At 38.0% G+C, this 27,411-nt stretch overlaps 1 protein-coding gene across 16 annotated transcripts in view; it reads right to left on the reverse strand.

Moving 5' to 3' along the window:
• The window catches only part of ICA1 (islet cell autoantigen 1), a 141,800-nt gene that overhangs the window by 38,276 nt on the left and 76,113 nt on the right, over positions 1-27,411 (reverse strand). For all 16 annotated transcript variants that reach the window (XM_041727641.1, XM_041727648.1, XM_041727645.1 and 13 more), the window contains 2 exons: positions 2,414-2,539; positions 1,305-1,403 (listed from right to left, as the gene is read on the reverse strand). In XM_041727641.1, coding sequence (XP_041583575.1) covers positions 1,305-1,403; positions 2,414-2,539 — 225 coding nt within the window. The remainder of the gene's footprint in view (positions 1-1,304; positions 1,404-2,413; positions 2,540-27,411) is intronic.

Below are 27,411 nucleotides of genomic sequence, written 5' to 3' on the forward strand. Positions count from 1 at the left end.
TTTTGATCAACCTGGCTTGATCAGGATAGCTGCTTCCTAAGGAGCTGAAAGTGGTAATAAATTATGGGGAAGTGATACAGCCCTACCAACAATGATAACATTGCTGATGTGCTAATAAGAAAGGCTTTGAGCTCACTGGATACAGAACATGTGGCTGTACAAAGGAGGATATGTAAGAAATAAAAGGTCCCTCCCTCAAGTGCATATAGTCCAGATGACAGAGCAAAAAAAGGGCACATGCTGAATCTGTTTACCATGCAGCATGTCAGCAAGTGCCAATACATGAGCAAATGGCCAGCTGACAAGAAGATTATGAGAACAAATTTCACTGGCCAGATGTCCTGTCTGGAGTCAGGGTAGGTGCATCTCAAGGTGAGTGAACTGTCCTAGGTTCCTCTTGGGATCTTCATTTAAAGGGCCAGGGTCTTAAAGTTTTCTGTCTTAGTATTTTGTAGATGCAGTGACATTATAAACATCTCAAAATCAAAGAGCAATTTTAAAGCAAAAAAAAAAAAAAAGCTTTTTAATGTTTTCTCAAGCAAGGTGTGAGTCATTTACAAATTGCTTGAAAAATCAGAAGGAAGGCAATTTCAAGGTGAACTTTAACCAGTTCTTTCTTTGTTTTTTTTTTTTTTTTCTTTCAAAGCTATGACCTGGCAACAAAATACCTAGTGTACTTTCATTCTCAAAATCCTTTTGGAACCCAAATCACTTCCTTCTCAACATGCATTCTCCTCCCTCAGCAACCAAAATGATTGTACAGTTGGTTGCAATACTGAGAATCAAGATACTTTGCATATGTATTTTTTGAGTTGAGAAATCAGAGTTAAATGTTGCTTTTTCTATTGGAAAATGTTCCTGTAGTCTTATGAAAAATCTAATTCTGTATTAGATGGTACTCACAGAATAAAATGACATTTGTCAGAAGTAAGAGAGGAAAGAAAAATAACTTTTCAAGTGAGCATATTTGAATTTAATAATTAAAAAATAATGGGAGTATACTAGACTTGAACAATCTTCCCTTTAACAATGTCAAACAAATCATTTAAATGAGCAGGACCAGTCCCCACAATTCATCTCCCAGTAACATGAACCCCAAGGTTCAAGCTGTGTTTTTGTATTTCTGTGACTTATTGTTGTATTGAATACTGATGCAGTAAAAGACTATCCTAGGGGGCATAGCTCTCTCTTTGACATTGAGAGTCTGTTGGAATAATGATGATTGCTGCCATGGACATTGTCTATGATGTAAACAAAACATTACTTTTCAGAAGATTTTCTAATAGCCTTTCTAGCTTTCATACCTTTAATGTAGTGAATTCATATGGTTGGTAACCTTTGAAGCTCTCGTGGATGGCTGCCATAGTGTGAGAAGTTTTCTCCCAAAAATGAAGCAGAGTGGTCTGTAAGGAAAGACAGGACAACTGTTAATGTTTGAATGCCCAATTCTAGCCACAGGCCCTGGAGAAGTGTGCCATCTGTGGCTTTTGAGGTACTCCAAAATAGGATTCCAACTCATCTCTGCCACCTTGTTTCCCATTATGCCTCTTTTTATACCTCTATTTCAGCCACACTAAATGCCTCCCCCCCCCATTACCTCAAATACTGCCTGCAAAGGCTAACAATGCTCTACCACTTGGACACTCCTCTCTATTCTCTGTACTTGTCCCATGGGATCCATATCCCAAAATTTAGGGATCATTACCAATCTACTTTTGTCATATCACCACTGATTCACCACTTCTTCAAACCCTCACTGGATTTTGTAGAACTTATTTCACTTAGCACACTCAGTTTTCTCCTTGAAGTACAGAAAATATAGTCAGACTGTGTGGACTATCTCTGACTTTTTTCTGAAACTTTAAGTTCCTTTAGGACAGGAAATTTGTTCTTATTTTTATATTCTCTATAACACCCAGAATTTGGCCTTCCACACTCCACTGGTGCCTAGTAGCACTCTTGTTAGATATGAGTACTATCCTAAAACAACTCAGAGGCTAGGAGACAAAAATTAATAGTTCACTGAATCATGGCAATCTGATGAGTAAGTACTGTGCCATGGGAAGTACAGGCTACAAAGCTGAATCAGAGGAGGCTTTCTGAAGGATGTGACGCTCAGACTGGTACATCAAACAGAGAAGAATATGGAAAGGTACAAATGGAGGGGAAAGGCACTCAGGCAGGTGAAACCATCTAAGTAAATGCAGGAAAGTGAGAGATCACAATGTGAGTACAGGAAATAGCTAATATTCAGTTTGAGTAAACTGTACTAGAAAGGAGAGGTGTGGAAAGTAAATTGTGAGCAAGACATTCAGAACTTCATAATGCCAAAACCATATTTTTAGCTCAAAAACTGTCTCCTGTCCCCTCTCATAACGTTCTTGGTTCAATGTAACCAACATCACTTTGTTACCTGGTATGTTGCTAGCATATGAGACAACAGATTGCATCGGCTTGCTCCAAGAAGATCCACTTTTTGACACACATCCATCTTCAATTTGTCAAAGCTTTTTTTGGCAAGGCGTACTTGGGTTTGTACCTATGAAAGTAAAAGGGAACCTTTGAGCCACTCGGACTCCTAAATTTGCCAGTGAGAGAAGACCCATTAGTGGGTTTATCTCTTTCATACAAGAAAACACCTTTGAAATTCCAAGCAAGCGAGAATATCCTATGCCATCCATTCTCTACCTCCAAAGGACTTCAACACAGCACTGCATATGATTATGATTTTATACAGATTTACCATCCTATTTTTGTCAGTCAAAAGTTAAAATTCCTCTCCTTTCAAAGCATTCACAACATGACCGCAGGGGGAGAAGTCTTGAAACATGCCTGGCGGCAAGGGAATAACCTTCGCCCTGTTGTTGTTTCCCTATAGTTCTTTGATGCTGACCTCCCTGTATATTCTTCGCTCAGCTTCTCTAATGTTAGTACCTTACGTAACACAGTACATTTGTGAAAAATAAGAAATCAACACTGACACAATCCTATTAGCTAAACCAACAGACGTTATTCAGATTTGACTAGCTTTTCCCTTGATGTTGTTTTTCTGTTCCAAGATCCAACCTAAGATACCACATAAGAGAATTGTGACACAGCCAAAAAAACTGATAAACTTTCGACTTTTTATTACTGAGTATTTACATAAGCAATTCTCCCTCTATCCCTCAGCCATATAGTAGTTCAAAATGGAGTAAGTCAGGAAAAGATTCAGAAATGTCAATTCTATACATTATTTACTAATAAAATCGAAGGTTTAAGGGGTGTCTGAGTGGCTCAGTTAGTTAAGCCTCTGACTTGATTTCAGCTCAGGTCATGATCTCAGGGTCATTAAGCCTCCCATTGGGCTCCACACTCAGGGCACCCTGCTTGTCCCTCTCCCTATCTGCTCCTCCCTCATACATATATACATGCTTGTATGTATACATGTGCTCACTCTCTCTCTTTAAAATAAATCTTTAAAAAATTGTTTGTTTAAAAAGATTCTTTTCATGAGAGACACATAGAGAGAGGCAGAGACATAGGCAGAGAGAGAAGCAGGCTCCCTATGGGGAGCCCGATACAGGACTCAATCCCAGGACCCCAGGATCATGACTTGAGCCAAAGGCAGACACTCAGCCACTAAGCTACCCGGGTGTCCCAAATAGAAGGTTTTAAAAATAATACAGCTACTTTAAAATGGGTGAAGTCAAAATTTCTCCTTCTTCCAATCTTAAGTATCACCACACTGTATTTTAACCAGGGAAAGCCAAATATCACTTAATCTCAGATAATTCACACAGTTGTAGTTACCAGGTAGGTAACTGCAATCTGGGAGTAATGCTGACTCATTAGTGCTAGTTCTTCCATCACAGGATACCAGGAGGCAAGTCTACCTTGATCACCACTGCATGACCAGCACCTGGTGACCTAGTACAAAGCAGGTGCCGAAAACATATTTGGTGACTGAATAAAGAAATTTTCTAAGCCATTTCAAAAGGTAAAGTACCTAAGTACCATTTTAAAGTATAACCTTTAATATTGTTTTAGAAATGATGGTCTTACTTTTTTAATAAATACAAGCATGAAGACTATTTGATATAAAACATTAAGCTTTACCACGGATAATATTACTTATATTCACAGTTTATAAGATTATAGGGCATTATATAATAACAACAATAATCGATACAATTGCTACCATTTATTACAATTTGACAACTGAAGTGATTTAACAATAGATACAATTCACAATTGATACTATTGATACATCTGAACAATTAATTCAATTCACTCAGCACATGCCACTCATTCTCTTTTAGCCTCTGTTATTACCCTCTTTGCTGAGGGTAAGAGGATTTATCTGGAGAAGTAACTAATGAGCAAGGCTGCCATTCTAAATTAGCCTGCCTGACTCCAAAGCCATACTTTTCTGCCTCTCAAGCAACTTACACTAGTCACTGGAACATCCAGAAGCTCAAAATTATGATTCTACCCAGAAACCCAAGTTTTTCCTGTAGATTCTATGGAATTGGAAAACAAAGAGGCAATGCATTTAACACCATTTTGTTTGAAGTAATATCCTATATTAATAGGGTCTTATGTCTGTAGCTATAGAAAACACTTCCTATGAATTTTTCTGTATTTTTGGTTTACAGGTCTGGGGAAACCAAATAATAGAAGCCTATCTAGGTCCTCTCAAATTGACCACGCTATGAGCTTAAATAAATCCTGGAGTTTCATCATTTCCACTATAGAGCGCAAAAACTCTAGGCAAAGATGCATGGGAGCACAGACTATAAAGTGAATTTATAATTAGTTAAAAGTAGTGATTTTCTGTCTTCCTTTGAGAGGAATAAGGAAACAAAAAAGAAAAGCCAAGTTCCAGGGGCAATGAATGGGAGAATGTGAGGAGGAAGATGTTTCAAAGCATCTGAAATCCTCACTGCCAGCCCCCCACCAGTTCACCAGTTGCTCAGGCCAGGAAGACTTCCTCAACTGGGATCCTGAGAGGCACTGTCTCCACTCTTAATATGGGTATGAGCTTTCACATATGTACTCATTAAACACATATTTGGTGACTGCCTATTATGTGTCAGGACTAGTGCTAGGCACTGGGGCATTTATAAAGGAATGAAATTTGTAGCAGTGGGTCAGTATATACTTATGAATGAATGCACTTAAGCATAAGGACCCTCTAGTTTTTTAGAGAAGACAAATTAGCAACTACATTCTAATACAACTAAGAATGTAGAAGAGAGGTAGTACAGATAAGAGAATGATTAATGCTGGGGGTGGGGTAGGGTGGGAGGATAGATTGATGTCATTAAAGCCCCAAATACTGGCCTCCCAGTGTCCCACCCTTTGACCTTTAACTTTGAAGGCTCCTCCTACTCTGAATCGGGCTTGGCATGTGACTTGCTTTGACCAGTGAGATGTCAACAAATGTGATGAAACTGGAAGCTTGAAAAAAAAAATGCTAGCATGTTTCCATTTTCTTGCTTCTCAGGCTAACCTGAGAACATGCCTGGGCTGGCCAGCTGGAGGGGTGTGACAGTCTTGTACATGCGAGACACAAGGAGGAGAGCCCAGTTGTCCCAACAGATCAGCCTTTGCCCGGCTGACCCACAGACATATGGGGGGGGGGGCACCCAAGATCAGGAGAAGCCCTCCCTACCCTATAGCTGACCACATTCTCATGAGTGAGCCTAAAAGAGACCAGAATTGTCCTGCTAACCCACAGACCTGTGAGCAATAAGAAATGCTTATTGTCTTAAGACACTGAATGTTAGAGTTGCTTATTTCACAGCAATATTGTGGCCACAGATAACTGATATAAATGATAAGCAGGCAGGGAATAAAGGCTTCTGAGATGGGGGAAGGATATCTGAAGTGGATCTTAAAGGATGAATAGGAGTAAATAGTAAATACAAGGTAAATACAAGACTGGCCTGCTAATGGGGGGTTCTAGATCTAATTAAATGCAAATTAATTTTTTTGTGGGGCTATGGATTTTGTTCTTTCCTTTGTGTAGATTTTTTTTTTTAAGATTTATTTATTCACAAGAGATACAGAGAGAGAGAGAGAGAGAGAGAGAGAGAGGTAGAGACATAGGCAGAGGGAGAAGCAGGCTTCATGCAGGGAGCCTGATGTAGGAATCGATCCTGGGACTCCAGAATCACGCCCTGGGCTGAAGGCAGTGCTAAAATGCTGAGCCACCCAGGGATCCCCTAGACGTTCTTTTATCCTAAAAGAAAACTTTTTTCAGTTGCTTATAACACAAAGTTCATGAATTAATATACTCTGAAATGTGCCTTAATTTATTTTGTTTAAATTTTATAAAGTAATTTTAGAAACCTAGAAGACTTCAACACTTGACCCAGTAAGTTCTGAAAGGCCATATGCTTTGTGTGTCAACAATGATTATTAAAATACTTAATGCACTGCTGAGTTTCCAAATGTTGAGTCTTTTCCCTGCCAAACAAGGAGGATGTTACACTGTTGGGCATTTTGAATATGGTAAATTTCATTTAATATTTTGTGCTCCATGTCTACTCTTTAAAACACATTTCCAGTATGCAGCCCGAGGACAAAGCACTGAGGACACATTCAAGCACAGGCCACCATCAAGAGTCCAATTTCAAATACCTCCAGATGCAGTTAAGTGAAAAATGTTTTGATTATTATTCCTTTCAATTCCAGATAAATTATATTCAATTACATAAACATCTTGAGGAGCTCCTGTGGTTTTCAAGGTTCTTTAAAAATATCTTCAGTCAAATAAATGTACCCTTTGTTTATTTCTTAGTTTTATTTCTGTTGCCCCACCTTTCTCCTCTTATTCTCTAAGCTCTAGGAAATGATCGCGCATATTAAACTCCCTTTAGTGTGAGTCCTGCCTTTCCCAGGCAGCAGAAATTCAATTTACCAGAGAAGAGAGCAATGTCTTTAGTGCCAAAACTACAGGGCATTTCTTTTAACTTAGTTCTCCTAACCTGAAATTCTACCTCTTAGCCCCAACTTGAACTACATAGGGTGAAGTCAAAGCTATTTATCCTCTTATTTCAGTCTGACTTTCCCATCCAGTGGGAAAGGTCTTCATATTACCCCACAACCAAATAATTTGAGAGTGGTTTTAAACTTTTTTCTAAGTGTTTTCTTTCCTTTAAAAACAAAATAAAGCAAAACTACAATCCTACTCTTACTTTTACATTTTCTTCCACGAAATGGCTCTCTCACCATCATCCATCCACTCATTTAGCAAATATTCACTGAGTATCTTCTACATGCTGTTAGTAGTGAATAAAACAGAGATAGTGTCTACACTCGTGGAGGTGACAGTCCAATGGGCATTTTCATATCAGTGAGGGCATAAAAGCAAAGTAAATGAAGGAAAGCCACACTGCCCCATAAGAATGATTTACCAAGGAATCTGACCAAGAGAATATTCTCCAAGAAAGCGGTGCTCAAATTCTATTTAGAAGGACTGAACATGGTAGCCCCAGTGGCTCAGCGGTTTAGCGCCGCCGCCTTCAGCCCCGGGTGTGGTCCTGGAGACCCAGGATGGAGTCCCACGTCGGGCTCCCTGCATGGAGCCTGTTTCTCCTCTGCCTGTGTCTCTGCCTCTCTCTCTCTGTATCTCTCATGAATAGATAAATAAAATATTTAAAAAAAAGGACTGAACATGATGAACTATGCAAGAAAGAATACTCCAGCAGAGAGAAGAGTATATGCTAAGGCTGTGGGATGGAGAGCAATAATGAGACAGGTCCCTGAAAGCCAGTGTGGCTGGATTGCTGAAGCAAGCAGAAGAGTGGCTGGAGATCAGGCAAGAGGGTGGGTTGAGGCACATCCTAGAGCACAGTCCTTTGAGGCAGATGCTTAGGATTTTAGTTTTTATCCTAGAAGCTACAGAAAAACATTGGAGGTCCTTAAGCATGGGAGAGACAGAATTTTACTTTCAGTTTGAAAAGTCCACTCATGGGCAGCCCCAGTGGCGCAGCAGTTTGGCACCGCCTGCAGCCTGGGGTGTGATCCTGGAGACCCGGGATTGAGTCCCGCATCGGGCTCCTTGCGTTGAGCCTGCTTCTCCCTCTGCCTGTGTCTCTGCCCTCTCTCTCTCTCTCTCTCTCTCTCTCTCTCTCTCTCTGTGTCTCTCATGAATAAATAAATAAAATCTTTAAAAAAATAAAAGTCCACTCATTATAGTGTGGGGATGAACTGGATGAAGGAGATACGTGTAGATGAGGATGGATCTAGAGTCAAGGGGAGAGATGATGGTTGGCTTTAGACTTGGGTAATGATACAGATATGGGAAAAAAAAAGTGCTCTGATTCCAGAGATATGTACTTGTTTTAGGAGTAAAACAAGCAGTACCTAGTGAGGGATTAGATGTTGGGGGTATGAAGGATGACTCCTATGGATCTAACTGCTCCAAATTCAGTATCATTGTCTAACTTGCCTTTCAGATGTGGATATTCTACACGTATCAACTTCTCACAGATACCTCACACCACATCAGAATTCTTGGTTTCTTGCCCAACCAACTCTCAATACTCCTCCCTCATTAAAACTGATTTGTTCATCCTATTTTCCTCTGAGGCAGCAATCCTACATCCAGGGAAAAATGTTAAGATCAGAGAATATACCAATTATTTCTTTTGGCTTTCAAAGAATGCCAGTAGAGAAAATCTAGCCCATCTGATGTTACTTGGAGAACAAAAGTTCAGATATTTGGCTTCATTAAAAGAAGACCTTTTTAGCTGGCCGATGAACCAAGACCTCTTGAGGATTAGATAACCAAACACCTTCCTGAATCACTTTACTGCATTACTTGATCACATCATATACTTAGCCATTGGTGGGAAGAGCAATTCTGACATTGTATTACGCATGGAAGTATGTAAGTGACTGTGTGCACCATGCATGTGTCTAGGTAGCCAACTGTTGACTTAGGAGCAATCTGTTTTTTGATCTTTCCTCAACAAAATCCTTACCCCGTTTTGAAAAATCTTCCTTCTCTTTATTCTAATCATGTGGTTAAAATGGAGGCTGGTATATCCTTTTATAGGGCATTTCTCTACTCCACTGACTGGCCCAGGGATGGCCAGCTAACCCAAGTTGAGTTAATCATAACACCTCATGGTTGCCTGATTCAGGGAAAGGCATCTGATTCAAGCTGGCTTAATCAGAGTCCCTTTTAAAGGATTTTTGAACTCTGAACTAGAGTTTCATATCAATGGAATAATAAAACGTAGTCTAGTCTTTTTGTGGCTGGATTCTTTCACTCAGCATAATCCCTTTGAGATCAGTGTTGTTGCATATATTAGCAATGTGTTCTTTCTTATTTCTAAGTAGTATTTAATTGCGTGGATACAGTGTAATTTGTATATTCACTTGGGTTTGGCTATTTTGAATAAAATTGCCATAAACATTTGAGCACAAGTTTTTGTTATGGACATGTTTTTCATTTCTCTTCGGCAAATATCTAGGAGTTAGGTCTTTTAGTAACTGTGAATTTAATTTTATAAAAAAATTGCCAAACTGTTTTCCAAAGTAACTATATCATTTTGCATTCCTGCCAACAATGAATCCAAGTTCCATTTGTTCCATATCCTCATTAACACTTGGTATTTTCAGTCTTTTAAGTTCTAGCCATTCTAATGGATGTGTAGTCACAGTCATTATGATTTTAATTTGCATTTCTCTAATGACTAAAGATGCTGAAATTCTTTTTATGTCTTATTTGCCACTCACATATCTTTAGTAATGTGCTTATTCAAATCTTTTGCCTATTTTTAAAAATTAAGTTTGTCTAATTATTACTGAGTTATGAATTCTTTATATGATCTAAATATAAATCCATTATCAGACATAAGCTTGAAAATATTTTCTTCAAATCTTTAAACTTGCTTTTCATTTTCTTTCTTTTTCTTTTTTTTTGGTCTTCTCAAGTTTTAAAAAAAATTATTGTTTTTATTGAAGTGTAATAGATATATCCTACTTTGAGGTATACATCAGAGTGATTCAATTTTTTTATACATTATGAAATGATTCCTACAATAAGCCTTTCATTTGCTTAATAAACCCTTTTGAAGACAAAAGTTTTTAATTTTGATTATATCTAATTTACCAAGTTTTTTGTTTTTATACTTTCTGGTTCTTGTGTCTTACACCAAACCATTTCCTAACCTAACATCATAATTATATTTTTCCTGTGTTTTTTCTGGAAATTTTATATTCTTAGTTATCACATTTAGATCTATGATCCATTTCAAGTTAATTTCTGTGGATGATGTGATTGAGGGGTGTTGATTTATTTTGTTTTCCCCAGAAGTAGAATCCAGTTGTTCCAGTACTATTTGTTCAAAAATTATCCAATTGCACATTTTTGGCAAAAATCAATAAGCCATTATAAGTGTGGATCTACTTCTAGGATTTCCGTTGTATTATTTTGATCTATATGTCAACCCTTTTAACAATACCACAATGTCTTGATTACCATAGCTTTATAATGAGTCTTTACGTCATTAAATCCTATCACTTTTTTTTCTTTTTGTTTTGGTTATTCCAACTTCTTCCTATTTCTGTACATATTTTTGGGACAGCTTCTCCATTTATTCAAAAAACACTTCATGATATTGATAAGGATTATACTGAAGCTACAGATTTACTTGGGATTGACATCTTAACAAATATCTTCAGATGGAGGAACATGGTATATCTTTCCATTTATTGGGTCTTTTAAATTCTTCTAGTATTTTGTTTGGTTGATGTTCGTATGCAGGCCTTGCACATTTTATTAAATTTATGGCAAAGTATTTCATATTTTTTGATGCCACAAAAATATAAATTTCAAGTTCCAGTTCCTCATACTAGAAATATGATTAATTTTTATAACATGATCTCATATCCTGTGATCTTGTTAAATTCAATTCATTTGTTTTAAAAGCTTTTTTGGGAAATTCCTTAGAATTTCCTTTCTAAATAGATAGATGGATTGAGTTATGGATCCATGTACATATGTCATATTATCTAAGATTATAGACACCTTCCTTTCTTTCTTTCCAATTTATATGTCTTTATTTATTTTTCTTGCCTTATTGTACTTGTTATGATAATGCTGAATAGAAGCTGGTGTGAGGGCAGCCCAGGTGGCTTAGCTGTTTAGCATCGCCTTCGGCCCAGGGTGTGATCCTGGAGACCCGAGATTGAGTCCCATGTCGGGCTCCCTGCATGGAGCCTGCTTCTCCCTCTGCCTGTGTCTCTGCCTCTCTCTCTCTCTCTCTCTCTCTCTCTCTGTGTGTCTGTCATGAATAAATAAATAAAATATTTAAAAAAAAAATAAGCTGGTGTGAGCAACCATACTTGCCTTGCTCCTGATCTTGAGACTGGGGGTGGTGGAAGTGTTTAGTCTTTCATAATTAAGTATGATATTAACTGCACATTTTTTATATATGCCCATTATCAGATTGAAGATGTTCTCTTCTATTCCTAATTTGTTGAATATTTTTATCAGAAATGAATATTGGATTTTATCAAATGTTTTTTCTGATTCCACTGAGATGATCATAAATCTTGATTTTGATCTTTTCATGGGGCAGATTACATTTACTGATTTTAATTGATCTCCATTTCTTGGATTACCATATTTAGTCAAAATTAATTTCTGGTAAGTCTTCTTTCTGAAATATATTTTGTCTAAATTAATAGAGCCACTTCAGACTTCTTTTGATTGGATTTATAGGTGACATATTAATATATCTTTTTACTCTTAAAAAAAAAATCTTTTTACTCTTAACCTATCTGTATCTTATATTTAAGTGGGTCCTGAGACTAGACCTAGCTTAGTCTTGTTTCTTTTTAAATCCAATCTCTAACTCATTTTTATCCATTTTATCTATAGAGAATGATAGAAGACTTACAAAATATTATAAATAAATTGTAATACAGAAAACGGGGTTAGTCTGGTGTTAAAGTGAATCCATTCACCTTCAAAATAATCCCAATTTTTTCCTAAGTCCTTAAAACCATTTATATTGTAATCAGATTTAAACTTGATGAAGAATCAGTGTGAAATTTACTATATTGAATTTTAGAGTTTTTAGTATTCTCTTATAAAAAATAGGACAGTTCTTATCATGTAATTTCTGGAATCCCTGATTTCTCAAAGCTTACTAGCAGTCTTTCTGCACTTGGATACTTGAGTTCTTTCTGTGACATAATCCATGTAAGCGTATTTAAATACATTTAACACATGTTAGCCACTTTTATAGACTGAGTTTCAAGTTTTCCTTAAGAGTAACTTTATATCCTTTCCAGTTTTATTTTTTTTAAAGATCTTATTTATTTATTCATGAGAGACACAGAGGGAGAGAGAGGCAGAGATACAGGCAGAGGGAGAAGCAGACTCCCCATAGGGACCCTAGGATCATGCCCTGAGCTGAAGGCAGATGCTCAACCACTGAGCCACCACCCAGGTGTCCTTATCCTTTCTATTTTTTTTTAAAATTTTATTTATTTATGAAAGACATAGAGAGAGAGGCAGAGACACAGGTGAGGGAGAAGCAGGCTCCATGCAGAAAGCCTGATGTGAGACTTGATCCTGGAACTCCAGGATCATGCCTCCATGATCCAGGAACTCCAGGATCATGCCCTTTCATACTTAGCAGCATCATTCTAACATTATACTTCAGAGAACTCCAGGATTGTGCCCTGACCATTTGAGATGGTCAAATGCTGAGCCACCCAGGCATCCCTCCTTTGCAGTTTTAATACCACTTCCCTTAATGGCAATGAAAGTACAATAGAAGTTTAATAGTTCTGCTTGCTTTACTTTCATTATTAAGATTAAATTAAATTATCCAAAAATATATTTTCTAGTTCTGTCCACAGTAAAAGTCTAAAAATAATAGCCAACTTAGGAGTAATGAGCAGCCCTAATACCCATTACTATGTTCTCTAACTACCATGTCTCTCTTAAAATAACCAGGGATCCTTGTCAAAATGGTTGATTCTAGGGCTAGGGCAGGAAATATATACGATGATCCTGAGATATTTTGTAGTACAAGGAAGTACGTTAGACCACTACCAGGATCATGTCAAAAGGATCCAAGGGTCAACCTGAAGAGGCCCTCACTTTTAAGCCAAAATTAAGACAATTTAAGCACCAATAAATACTGGCAACGAGAACACATCAAACATATTCAAATCTATGAGCTCATAATGATACATAAAAACAAGGAAAAATGGGCAGCCCCCGAGGCTCAGTGGTTTAGCTCCGCCTTTGGCCCAGGGCGTGATCCCAGAGACCTGGGATCGAGTCCCACGTCAGGCTCCCTGCATGAAGCCTGTTTCTCTTTCTGCCTGTATCTCTGCACCTCTCTGTGTGTATGTGTCTCTCATGCATAAATAAATAAAATCTAAAAAAAAAAAAAAACCACAAGGAAATGAACAAACTAACTGAAAATCACAAGACCTCATTGGGTGCCTATAAAAAAACAAATAAACCACCTCAATATTTTGACAAAGGACCAAACATTTATACTGCCATTCCTGTCCAACTGTACTATAGCAGGATGACCTGATAGTTGATGAGGGAAAGTTACTCATTGTTGATCCATTCAAATTTATCAACAATGAAGGAATGTGTAATATATTGAACCATGAATTCCCAATAGTGGGCCTATCTCCACACACACCAATATTGTTATTACTAGAATATTTCATAAACTTCAAAGCATTTCAAGTTTTAGCTCTCTTGGCACCATTCTTGCTTCTCAAATTCCTTCTTTCCTCCCAAGAAATATTATTGAGCATCTATAGTTCTAGGTGCTGCAGAGAAACAGCAAATAAATCAGCATTTCTGTTTTCATGATGGTTACATTCTAGTGGGTGAAATGGAATGATAAGCAACTAAAGTAAACCTATGTTTGTTAGATGGTGAAAATAAAGCACCATAGGAAAGATATTTGCAGGGTCTGGGAGGAGTGGTAGAGGATTCTGTTTAAAGTGGAATGGTCTGGTAAAAGTTCTGAGAAGGTGATCTTGGAGCAGAAACCTAGGGAAAGCAAATCATGCAGATATCAGGGAAAAGAGCACTCTGAGCATAAAGAATGGTGAGTGTCAAAGCCCTGAGGCTGCAGTGTGCTTGGCTTGTTCAAAGAATTAAAATCATTGTCTTGAGTGGTACATTTTTCACATCTGTTTCATATGCCCTATTCGAATATAAGTTTAGTAACAAATAGACAAAATGATATTCTTAACTAGCTAGTGGGTGATTTTGAAAGTTCTATATTTTAGAAATCAACATATGATAGTATGAATAGTTTTAATCATATGTTTCTATAGAAAACTCATTTTATGCACATTTTTCTTTATGCATTTGTAATGAATCTAGTCCACTAGAATTGAATGATATTTAGATGTACTTATAAAGTTTACACATTCCTACTATCCCACTACACACACACAAACACACACACAGACACGTATACACTGTAGTTTGGAATTTTCCCTCAAGACAGCAAGAAAACAAAAAAAAAAACCAACAAAACAACAACAACAAACTCCACAAAACTTATACTCTATAGTGCAGGAAACAAACACTTTCATACTTAGCAGCATCATTCTAACATTACACTTCAGAGAATTGCCTCTAAATACCAGGAGAAAAATACTGAAGAATAAGAGCAGGGGAAGGGGGGGAAAGGAAGAGAGGAAGACAGAGAGAGAGAGAGAGAGAGAGATTTTAGAACAAGTTTAGAGAAAGAGGCATGTTCAACTGATACATGGAAGTAGAGGGACAAGGAAGTTAAACAAGGCATTGGAAAAAGCACTTCCATAGTCTGGAAGACAAAAGGGAGAAGGGATCAACTCCTGGTCTTGCCAGACTCAGCACCACAGTTAATGAACCCATTAGGGCAGGAATGAGAGACTAGAAAATATGGGTGGGGTGTGGTAAGGAAAGGAGGGGAATGGAGTGGGTTGTCCAAGGTGATTTTCAACCTAATTCAAGGAGGGTGGGGAGTAGGTTGATTTGAGAGAGAGAGGGAAATGGCAATCAAACAGAGAAACAAAGAACAAAAAGGAAAGGAAAAAGAGAGAAGGCTCTATATTTGTTTAATGCTGTGGCTCTGATGGTTACTTACCAATGTTTTGCCAAAAACAAGAAATATGTGTGTCATTTTACATCATTTCCTTCTAAACACACATTTTGAACTTTAACAATTCAGCAATAATACACAATCATAATTCTGAGGTTTTTCAGCTACATCCCTGCTGAATGTATAGACTGAATTGAATCTTTCAGCTAGCATTCCCTTTAGATGAATGAAAACTGTTTATTCAAGACAAGAGGTTTGGATCCATCTATGTAATCAGGACAAGGCACACATGCAGCTGACATAATCTCAATTCATTTACACATGCATGGCATGCAACCTTCATTCAAATGCTCATTTTTCAGATACTAATGGAAATAACTCCAAATTTCTTCCCTACTCTGCGCTTTACAAGTTCAGGTATATAACATGTTCTGATCCTGAGTGCAAGTCAACTAGAAAAGTGGAACACACCAAAGAAAGTGTCAGGGTAATTTTCTAGGAATGTATAAACTATTGCAGTTGCTGAATACTTTTATCAAATAATTCTCTCAATGATGATTCAGGGGAAGTGAGGGCACATAACACAGTCCCCTCTCTTTTGAGTTTCCAGGTAAGAGAATTTTAACTCTTCTTTGTTTATTACACTTGATCGTGAGTTCCAGACTGAGTGAGGAGAAAGAGAAAAGTGCATACTCATGGAGGGCAGTGTTTTACAACTGTTGCAAACTGCGGTTCTTCAAGGTGGGTGACATTATCCTCTTTGGTAGAGAAAACGGAGGTACAAAGCAATTGCCTAAAACTGACCAGCTGGTAAGTACAATGGCCGGCACCCAGCATGGGTTGAATGGGATCTCCTCTTGGGTAACACATAAAACTATGCACCCATACCCTGCAGCCTGCCTCTGGCCCATTCCACATCACCTCCCAGGCACCATGTGCTCCAGGCAAGTTGGGTTTTCCTTCTCCAGCAACACCATGCCAAAAATCCTGCCACACTTCTGCACAATTCGTTTGTCTGGAAAGCCCTCCCCTTGTGGTCCACCTGGTATCTCTTACTCAACCTTTTAAGTTTCTCCTTATAGGTTTTCTTCTCTCGAGAATCCTTTCCTGTAAGGCTCCTCAGCTAAGTTAGTTTTCCTGTCTGCTGTAGATCACTTTGCAAACATCCTTATGACACAGGACTGTGTATGTGCTACCTGCACCCAGGTATGCCCTGCACTACTAGGTTTCATGAGAGTGAAAGCCACACACTGTTTATTTCATGAGGCTTTGACTGTATGCCTCCATGTAGCACGTACGCACAACAGTAAATGAAGAGAGGATACCAGAATGAGTGACAAATCAGGCCCTGCTTTTCTACTATGTAACAGTGCTCTTTAAGAAAGTGCAGCATGCGCTCTGTTGGCTGAATTACTGTTAGACTTTCCCAGACACTATCCTTCCTCACCAGTACCTCACCACTTACTAAGTAGGTGAAATACATATATGCATGGACTCTTATTTGATTTTCACAATACTCCTACACCATAATTTTGCTTCTCTTTCACAGAGAAGGGAACTGGGTTTTAGAACCATTAGGTAACTTGCCCAAGCCGACCTGACAAGCAGGGGAGGGCAGGATGTGAAAGTCCATGTTCATTTCACTGAATCATTTTGCTTTCCCAATTGTAGCAAATCTCAAACCTGAGAGCAACTGTCTATTACCAAAATGGAGGTGTCAGCACTTAGTCTACTACTCTTTCCCTTTGTTACCTGTCACTCATTACATTAAAACATTCCAATATGTTAAAAGTTTATGATCCTGGCTTCTTGTTTTAAAATTCAAACCTTTACTATGTAATATATTTACTGATGTAGGATTAAGGCATAAAAGGTCATCTGTTTTCAAGTCCTTGAAAGTTAAAGTTAATCACAACCATATAGTTTGTAATATGCAGATACATTCCAGATTAATTTAGCTATCACAATGTCCCAACATTCTTCAATGTTAGCTCAGTTGGCAAATTTCTTTTTCTGCTTTCTGTTTTTAACTTAAGAAAGCAATGTTGTCATCAGAAAATGTAACTGACTGGTTTTGTTTCCTCTTTCAGGTCATTAGTGGAAGTATTAACTTGGGTCACAAGACTGAGCCCAGGGCACCCGCTTTATCAATTTCTCTCTTATCTGAGAAGCACACATTACAGGATAGTAAAAGGCTACAATACTGCCCTTTTATTCCACTGGTATTTCTTTTACTTTATTGTGGTTTAAAAATTTGCCATTATTCCTTTTTATTTCTTTTTGAATGTTTATTCATGTGAAAGGCTGGGGAATTTGTGTCTCTTGGCTGCCCAAGCTAAACTTGTTTGTACTCTATATTACAGTATATTTTTGTTATGCTTACTGATGGTCATTCACTATAAGTAATCATAACTCACAAACACAAATCAACTGATAAACAGTTAAGCTGACTGGTTGAAAATTATCTTGTTTAGAGTGTTGTATTTATTAACTCTGAGATGGTTCATGATTAGAGCAAAGGGGGAAAAGTTCGGCCTCCACCTTTATGGATTTGTTTTGCTATTCTTGACTTCCAAAGTGTGGGAGATCTAGATGTTCAAGAATATCTAAAAATACTGAAGCATAAACAATGCCTTCACTGGTTCCCCAGAACACTGAGGCTGAATCCAGACTCTAATTTACACACATTCCCCTCATGATCTGGCCTTGGACCACTTCACTTTCATTTTTGGCCTTTCTCTGTCTCAGTCTCTTTCATTCTTTTCTCCCAGTGCAATCTCCCAAATCATAAAGAGGTTGCATCCTCTTCCTTTTCATTTGTTATTCTCACTGATGTCATATTTCTCCTTCTTTGTCATCCCTTCAAAACTCAGCTTGTGCTACCTCTTCCAGGAAGCATGCTTCAACCCTGAAGTCTGGCTTCAGATGCTCCTCTTCTGGGCTTTTACACCACTTTGTTATACACTATTATCTCACGCTTATCACACTGCATCGTCATTGTTACTCTATTTTTTTTTATTTGTTTTAGAGAGGGTGTGAGAGAGAGCATACAAGGGGAAAAGAGAGAGGGAGAGAGAATCTTAAGCAGGTTCCACACCCAGTGCAGAGCCCAATGCAGGGCTAGATACAGGACTTGATCTCACAGCCCTTGAAATCATGACCTGAGCTGAAATCAAGAGTCAGATGCTTAACCAACTGAGCCACTCAGGTGCTCCTAGTCACTGTTACTTTATTAACTGTCTTCTATTATATTCTCTAGGATGCTTTTGGCAGGGGCCATATCTTATTTCATCGTCTCAACATTGACAGTAGGAGCTAAAAATGCTAGTTTTTAACCTGGTGCCTAGCAATACACACCAGCACTTTGGGTTTATAGTCTACCTTTATAGATGGACATTCTGTCATTTGATGTGAGTCTTTTTGTTAGAAGAAGACACTGTCACAGTAATTGTATGCCAATAAGGAAGCTGTTCCAACTTCTTCGATTTCCCATGAGTCTAAATCTTTAAAACATTTTCTGTGTACAGTTTCAACATATTTCTGTAACATTTCTGTGCTCCTTCCTGCTGGAAAGAAACTCGTTCCAATTTGCTCTATATCAGCTGTTCTGGAAAATGTGGGTTTTGTGTTCTTTGTATACACCCAATCCATTAATGTTTTGTGTCAGTGATAATCCCTTTTGTCATTATAGAGAACATTTAAAATTTTCAGTATGGGGATCCCTGGGTGGTGCAGCGGTTTGGCGCCTGCCTTTGGCCCAGGGCGCGATCCTGGAGACCCGGGATCGAGTCCCACATCGGGCTCCCGGTGCATGGAGCCTGCTTCTTCCTCCACCTGTGTCTCTGCCTCTCTCTCTCTGTGACTATCATAAATAAATAAATAAATAAATAAATAAATAAATAAATAAATAAATAAATAAAATTAAATTTTCAGTATGATGACCAAGTGCTATGGTGACCTCGGCTGCTAGCCATCTAACAAAATCCATTTGCCCTTCTGTATTTTCCAAACTCCCCTGAAAATAAGTGTGACCATGAGATAAAATTCTTTCCAATGGAATATGAGCAGAAGTAACATACACCATTTTCAGGCTTGACCCATAAAGCCTTTCTACACATGTTCCTGCATGCTCTGCTTCCTTTCAGGATAACTGGGATGTCCACATCTAGGGAACACTGGGAAGCATTTTTTAAAGATTGCAAAGCTATTGTCAGCCTGGGTCTCAAATAACTTCTTGGAAGAGAGCCATTTCATCAACCTGGACACCTGCCCAGGACTATCTGGTGAACAAGAACAACGAAACAAAACAACACTTCTGGTGGTTTAAACCATGGGATTATGGAATTTTGAGTGCCTCTCTGTACCACAGCCTAACCTAGACTATTCTAATATAGGGATTAAGAGTCAAATGACAATATGCTAGACATAATGTTGGAAGTAAGTTAAAGTCTAACACTTTCATAGACAATTGTCAGCTATCCAAAGATTTGTTATTTCCATTACTAGTCTGATCATCAATAAGAATGCTGTTAATAATATTAGGTGATTACTAAAGTGTTCAAAAATTCATTTTAATGCAACTAAAGCTTTAAAGAAATGTACAGCAACAGTGGAGAAGTGTGGTGGGGTGAATCTGAAAAGAGTAAAACTGCTAAAAGATTCTTTGGTGTTGGGCAGCCTGGTGGCGCAGCGGTTTAGTGCTGGCCTGCAGCCCAGGGTGTGATCCTGGGGACCCGGGATCGAGTCCCACATCGGGCTCCCTGCGTGGAACCTGCTTCTCCCTCTGCCTGTGTCTCTGCCTCTCTCTCTCTCTCTCTCTCTGTGTGTGTGTCTCTCATGAATAAATAAATAAAATCTTTTTTTTTTAATAAATAAATCTTAAAAACAAAAAAGATTCTTTGGTGTTTTATCATTAGAACTAAAAAATCCTAGATGACTCTCCAGTGAACTTCTGCTGCTTTTAGCCCAAGTTCCCCAAACTAGCTTCCAAATGCTAATTATACATTTCTTCGAAAGGGAGAAAGTAATTTTTTATATTTTTGCATAGAAGGGGTCTCTTGATATTTAGGGCTGGAAGACATATGCTTGAAATACTGAAGAAATCAGAAAGCTGAAGATGTAAACAAACAAGACACCATCAGTACAATGGTCTTTTTCTTCTTAAAATGCTTCTAAATAATTATACCACTAAAATTCATTTTAGTCTGTGCTTTCTTTCATTTATGCTCTATGCCTCTATTCTTTTCTTTCTCTCCTCAGACTAGTTATTTTGTGTTTTTGTTATTGTTTTATTAAGGTATAGCTTATATTAAAGTACATTAAAGTACAGCTTTAAAATATGCTTTAAAATATGTTTATACTACATATCTAACGACTACCTGGTTCAATAGAACATTTTCATCATTCCAGTAAACTCCTTTGTGTTCCACTCCATCAATATCTCCTCAAAAATCAAATCACTATTCTATACGTTCTGACCTCTATCACCATTGATTCACTTTACCTAATTTTGAACCTCATATTAATGAAATAAATCATATACTACATACACTACATAGTCTGTGATGTCTGGTTTCTTTCACTCAACATCATGCTCATGAGATTCATCCATATTACTGCACTGTAGTAATAGTTAATTATTTTTCATTGCTGTATAGTACTGTATTGAATTAATTTTTCCATACTATTGTTGATAGACATCTGGTTTGTTCTGACTTTGGAGCATTAAAAATAATGCCATTATGAACATTTTTGTACATGTGTTTTACATGAATGCTTATTTGCCTTGTATTTTTTAGTAGATAATGCCAATAGTTTTCCAAATAATTCTTTCAGTTTACACTCCCACAGCAATGTGCAATAGTTCCAGTTGCTCCATACCTCACGAACATTTGTGATTGTCAATCTTATTTAATTTTAGCTACTTGGTAGGTTTTAATTACCATTCTCTCATGGCTAATAATGTTCAGTACCTTTGCATATTCATCTTGGCAATTTTGAGATCTTCTTTGTCAAGTGTATGTTCATTTATTTTCCCCATTTTTTAACTAGGTGGTCAGTATTTTTCTTTTGTAGGACTTCTTTAGATGTTCTGAATACAAGTTCCTTGTTGAATACATATACTGCAAATATCTCCTTCTGCTCTAAGTTTTTCTTTATCTTTCTTCAGTGCTCTTTTAATGAACAGATTTTAATTTTTTTAAAGATTTAATTTATTTATTTATTCACAAGAGACACACAGAGAGGCAGAGACATAGGCACAGAAGCAGGCTTCGATACAGGGAGCCCGATGTGGATCTCAATCCTGGGACTCTGGGATCATGCCCTGAGCCAAAGGCAGACACCTAACGGCCAAACCACCCAGGCGTCCCAAGACTTTCTTAATTTTGATAAGGTACAATTAATTATTTTCTTTTATGGTTAGTGTTTTTTTGTGTCCTGTTTAAGAATTCTTTGCCTGTCCCAGGGTCATTCAGATATTCAACTATGTTTTGTCCTAAAAGATTTATTATTTTACCTTATAGACTTTAAGTCTATGATCTCTTTAGCTCATTAATTTTTGAGTAGGATATGAAATAAAGGTCAAGTTAATTGTTTCTATATGGATATCCAATTGACCTAGCATCATTTATTAAAAAGACTATTATTACCTCCAATGAATCACAGCAATGTTTTTGACATAAATCAGGTAACTGTGTGTGTATGTTTGTTTATGGACTATCTAGTCTGTTCCACTGGTCTACTGGATTATTCATTAGTCAATGCCACACTGTTTTAATTACTGTAGCTTTATAGTAAGTCTTAATATCTAAGGAAGTAAGTCCTTCAGCTTTGTTTTTGTTTTTTAAAGATCACATTGGGTATTCCATACCCTTTGTGTTTCTATATAAGTTTATAATCATCATGTGAATTTCCCATTTGGATTGGGATTGATGTTGCATTTAACCTACAGATCAATTTGGAGAGTACTGACATCTTAACAAAAATGGAGTCTTTTCATCCATAAACATGGTATATCCCTGCTTTGATTTTTCTAAGCAATGTTGTGTAATTTTCTGTTATAGATCTCTTGCGTGTCTTTGGTTAGATGTATTCTTAGGTATCTGTTATTTTCAGTTTTTAAATGTGGCTAAGAAAATATGCCAGTGCTTAATTTAAAAATATGAGGCATGGGCAGCCCCGGTGGCGTAGCAGTTTAGCGCCGCCTGCAGCCCAGGGCATGATCCTGGAGACCCGGGATCGAATCCCATGTCAGGCTTCCTGCACAGAGCCTGCTTCTCCCTCTGCCTGTGTCTTTGCCTCTCTCTCTCTCTCTCTCTGTGTGTCTCTATGAATAAATAAATAAATAAATAAATCTTTAAAAAAATATGAGGCATTACTAGAATTTGTTTCATCTTGTTTAAAAGAGAAAAGCAACACAACCCACATATAAAATAAACATATATTATAGATATAATGAAAACTATCTAGAAGATTATCTGAATGGTAAAGTCTTCTTATTAAGAGTTGAATATATCTGAGCATATATTATTACTGGAACAATGTTCTTTGAACCTATTTCTCTATTATGTAATTAAAGTTACCATTAGCTATTTTCACAGCTTATGGTAGAAAAACAATGTTCCAGTCAATTTCCTTTCATTTCTTTGTATCATTCTCTCTCTCACCTCTTTTTGGGCTTTCTCACATCCCACAACTCTGCCAGAAAAACTTTTGTCCTCCCCTATCCCTCTCACCAGGCTACTAACTATGCACTCACACAGTCTTCAACTTAAAACATAGTATCTCTGAAAAGCCAATCCTGGTCCACAGGACAGGATTAGGAGTTTCTACTATGTGCCCCAACAAAATCCTTTAGACCCTCTATCCTAGCATTTGACTTTTGATGGACTTTTGATTAATATCTATCTCCCCTACTACACTATGAATTCTAAGACAGCAGGGACAGTGATGGTCTTATTCACAATTTTATCTCCAGAACCTTGCACAGTACCTGCCATATATTAATTACTTAATAAATACTTTACAGAATTACTATGAAATTTGAGCAGAGCAGAAGAAAGGATTCACTGGGCTGTCCCAAACTAAAATCAGTTAAAAGGATGCCGATTATCTCTGGAATCCTGGTGGTTGTCTTATGTTAAGCTTATCTTCAGATAGCTTTCTTCCCTGGATACTTAGAAATAATTCCTTCAGAATACATGTTGGTTTAGAGAAATAATTCATACATATGTAATAATCTACTGTGTGTTAAACATAAACCCAGGAGTACAGGAGAAGACAAAGTTACCTTAGAGGAGGGGGGGAAGAAATCTATAAACCATCTTTAACATTACTTAGAACTAATAATTTTTAAGATACAAAAGAAAATAAAAAAGAAAAATGAATTCTTATCCTTTAGTTAAAAAAAATAGAAAACATATAATTCAAATTTAAATAATACTTTGAGACTGATAAAAGTGGTATTTAAAATAAAACTGAGTTTTAACCCTGATCTTTTAAGAATTATAACTGAATATATGAATGTGCCTAATGTATAAAGTGTGGAGTAGACTTAAAGAACTTTAAGTTAAATGATCTATCATCTAACCATTTACTCACTGATGAATGACTGTGCTTATGTAGTGGTTCTCAAAATGTACTTCCTGGATCAGCAACATTAACATCACCTGGGAGCTTGTTAGAAATGTGATTCTCAGGCCCCATCCCAGACCTACCAAGTCAGAAAGTAGGATGGGGCCTCAACACAAGTTTTAACAAGCCCCCTAGGTGATTGCATTACATGCTAAGGTCTGAGAACCAGCTTCCTGGAGTGAAAAGGTTAAGAGCATGTTCTTTGAAGCCAGATAAATTTGGGTTCAAATATTTGCACTTAAGACGTACTATCTCTGTGACCTGGAACAAGCCATTTAATCAAGCCTTAGTTCCCAAATTAGTAAACAGAGATACTTTTCAGGGCAATTGTTAGAACTACCTAAAGAAATCTATTCAGATGTGGTCTATCATGTCTGTACATCATACACACAGTGCTTAGTGCCAAATAAATACTCAGTACCTGATGTCTGTTACTCTTCCAGGCATGGAAGACCCTGTGTTCTATGCTGCAGGAAACACTATTCATCAGGCATGGTTTCTTTCTTTAGGGACCTCAGTCTGGAAGAAGAGCTACTCTAGCATATAATAATCATGATACAAAGTAGAAAATGTCAGGTGGCAAGAGAACAGTGTATAAAGTGCCCTGGGAAATTGAAAGAGTGGAAAAAGCAACATATGAATGAGTGCTTTTTAATATATATTTATTTATTCATGAGACACACACACACACAGAGAGAGAGAGAGAGAGAGAGAGAGAGAGAGAGGCAGAGTCACAGGCAGAGAGAGAAGCAGGCTCCATGTGGGGGCCCGACATGGGACTCGATCCTGGGAGACCAGGGATTACACACGCGGGCCAAAGGTGGCGCTAAACCGCTGGGCCACCAGGGCTGCCCTATGAATGAGTTTTTTAAAAAGAGGAAGCTTTTGGATAAGCACAGATGAAGGGAAGGACATTTCAGATGAAAGGAAAAGGAAAGGGGATCATGGGATACAGAGTTTGGCCAAGGGATAACAGAAGGTGATCGTATAATTTATTGTCCACACAGGGGCACTTTGCAAGTGAAAGGAGCATCATTAACAGTTAAGTCAGGACAATAGATTTAAAGGGGACCATGCATATGGTCACGCTGGAGAACAGGCTATTGGGAAGGAGTACTGGAAAAAGGGACAGAGCAAGATGGCTTTGTGCAGCACAGCATCCCTAACAACAGACTGACAGCTCTGTTTTTTAAGTCATGGGAGCTACTGCAAGTCCTGAGCAAGGAAGTCACCTCACTTGGGGTAGTGGGTACTTGGGAAGATGAGTTTGGCAGTACTATATAGACTGCTACAAAAATGGAGAGGAAAAGATGGATGAGAGGAAGATTTCCAGAAATGATGAGATTCTGAAACCAAATAAATGTGTCAGACAAGGAGAGGGAGAAGTTGAATGTGAAGTTAGTATTTCAAGCCTATGTCAACAAAAATAAAGAGGTCAGGAGAAGGGACAGGTCAGGGAGGAAGTATCAAGAATTTGCTTTCAGATACAGATGTGTTCAGTTTGACGGGTTCTGTTACATTCAACACATGCCAAAGTGCCACTGGGAGGGGAAAGATGACAACTAGTTAGAATTGAGTTATTCACTGACTTACCCTCCCATCTCTCAAAAGACAAGCCATTCAGTATCTTGATAGAGCTATTAGATGCTATTTATTTTATTTATCTTATTTAGTGAACACTTAAAATTGGGCAACAATGAATGTTTCTGTTGTGCCTAGCATGGATCACACTCTCTTCTAAGTCCTTTATAAATATTAGATTTACTCTTCATAAGAATCATGATTAATATTATCATTCCCAGTTTTCAGATCAAGACAGTGAGGCACAGAAGAGATCTGCTCAAGATTATACTACTATAAAGTAGTGGAGCCCTAACCTAAACCAAGGAGCATTCTGGATGCAGAGACTACATTCCTCACCATGGTACCAGATGGTTCTTTATACTACAGACATCCTAAAAGAACCTGATGGAATTGGGATTGGAAATTATTATCTAAAACTTTGCTGGGGTGCTTTGTTATTTATATGGAAAAAAGATTTTGAGGTATTATTTCCAGTTATAATTATCAAACTGCTTTCACAGATGTGGAATAAACAGACTACTTAATTTTTATCATACTTTTGAGGAATAGGTATTCACATATAAATAGGTATTCATATATATTCACTGATTATTTAAAAACCAGTCACAATTTAGTGACACATAATGACACATTTATTTGGTTTAAGTCCTATCATTTCTACTCCAGAAATCTCTCATCTATTCCCTCCTTTCCATTCTTCTAGCAACATTCAACTCCCCCAAAACTCCTCTTCCATAATTACTTCCTTGTTTGGAAAGCTTCATAATGAAAGAATTTCATAATGTCAGATACCAAGTCACAGAGTCAAGATTCAGATGTGAACCACTATATCACCTTCCAAATAATAGATGACCTTTCAGAACCACCTTGATTGTTATTATTATTAAGTGTAGTAGCCTGGCAGGGAGTTTTGGTAGAAGTTTATAGAGATTTAAAAAAAAAAAAAAAAAAGAGCAGTTGATGGCTGGACTTTTAAAACAATTTGGGGAGTGAAGAACTTTTTTAAAATCTGGGAATAACAGTTGTTGGTAATCCAGGAGGGGTCAGAGCAGGGAAGCCCCCAAGAAGAGGAAGGGAGAGACTTTTAGGCTGTGGATCCCCAGGCTAGGAAAGAAGGCACCATTCAGGGCAGCACTCATGGGAACCAAGCCTATGGTTTTGGCAGGAGCATCCACTGCATTCCATTTCTCAGTGATGCAAGAAGAGGGCAAGATTCCCCCAGAGAGGCCAAAGGACTAAGCTGAAGTGTTAGAACAGCAGATGCAGAAGCCATGCTTCCCAGTGAACCAGTCTTGATAACCAAGAAGAGGGGAGAATCAAAAGAAACCAAGACAGGAACAAACCAGGGAAGCATCCCCTCTTTGAGAAAGTCTTCATCTAATTTAGATGCCACCCTCCTCAACTTTGACAAACTCGGTGCTCAACTCAATCACAGTACCTGCTTATAAGCATTTGCTTACACAGTTTTCTCTGCCACTAACCACAGAGCCCCTGGAGAACTGAGATCTGTATTATTTGACTATATCTCCAACACTTAGCCCAGAGTCTTATACAAAGCAGGTGCCCTGAGTACAATGCCTGTGAATGAATGAATGAATGAATGAATGAATGAATGAAGTTGGAGCTTTGATTAACTGGAGTCACTATACTAGAAGGAGGCTTATAATTCATTTAGTTCAATCCTACTGCTATACAGATGATGTGAGACCCAGAGAGGTTAAAGGCCCCATGGGGGATTTAGTGCTAGAGTTGGACTGGAAACCCAGAACACACGGGCCATCCTTTCTCCTCTTCACCCTGCTAGGAGCAGGAAGACAGCTCCCACAGTCATTCTAATGTTTGTTGGCTGGTTATTGGGAATGCAGAATACATTTTCCCATGGAGACAGGTTTTTTCTTCCTTTTTTTTTTTTTTTTTAAACGGTGGTTCGGTTCCCAGGCCAGGCCACAAAAGCCTATTTACCCCATAGCTGAGCTCAACTATAAAACCAGCGGTAGCTCTGAGGCCTCACTGAACCCCTAGCTCAGAGCCTGCAGTCTGGGGGGCAGGTGGGCAGCTGGCTCTGCAGGGGGGAGGGCAGAGCTCCCTAGAGCAGACCAGGAGTGTGGGG

This window comes from Vulpes lagopus, chromosome 13 (assembly GCF_018345385.1).
Source record: "Vulpes lagopus strain Blue_001 chromosome 13, ASM1834538v1, whole genome shotgun sequence".
NCBI lineage: Eukaryota > Metazoa > Chordata > Mammalia > Carnivora > Canidae > Vulpes > Vulpes lagopus.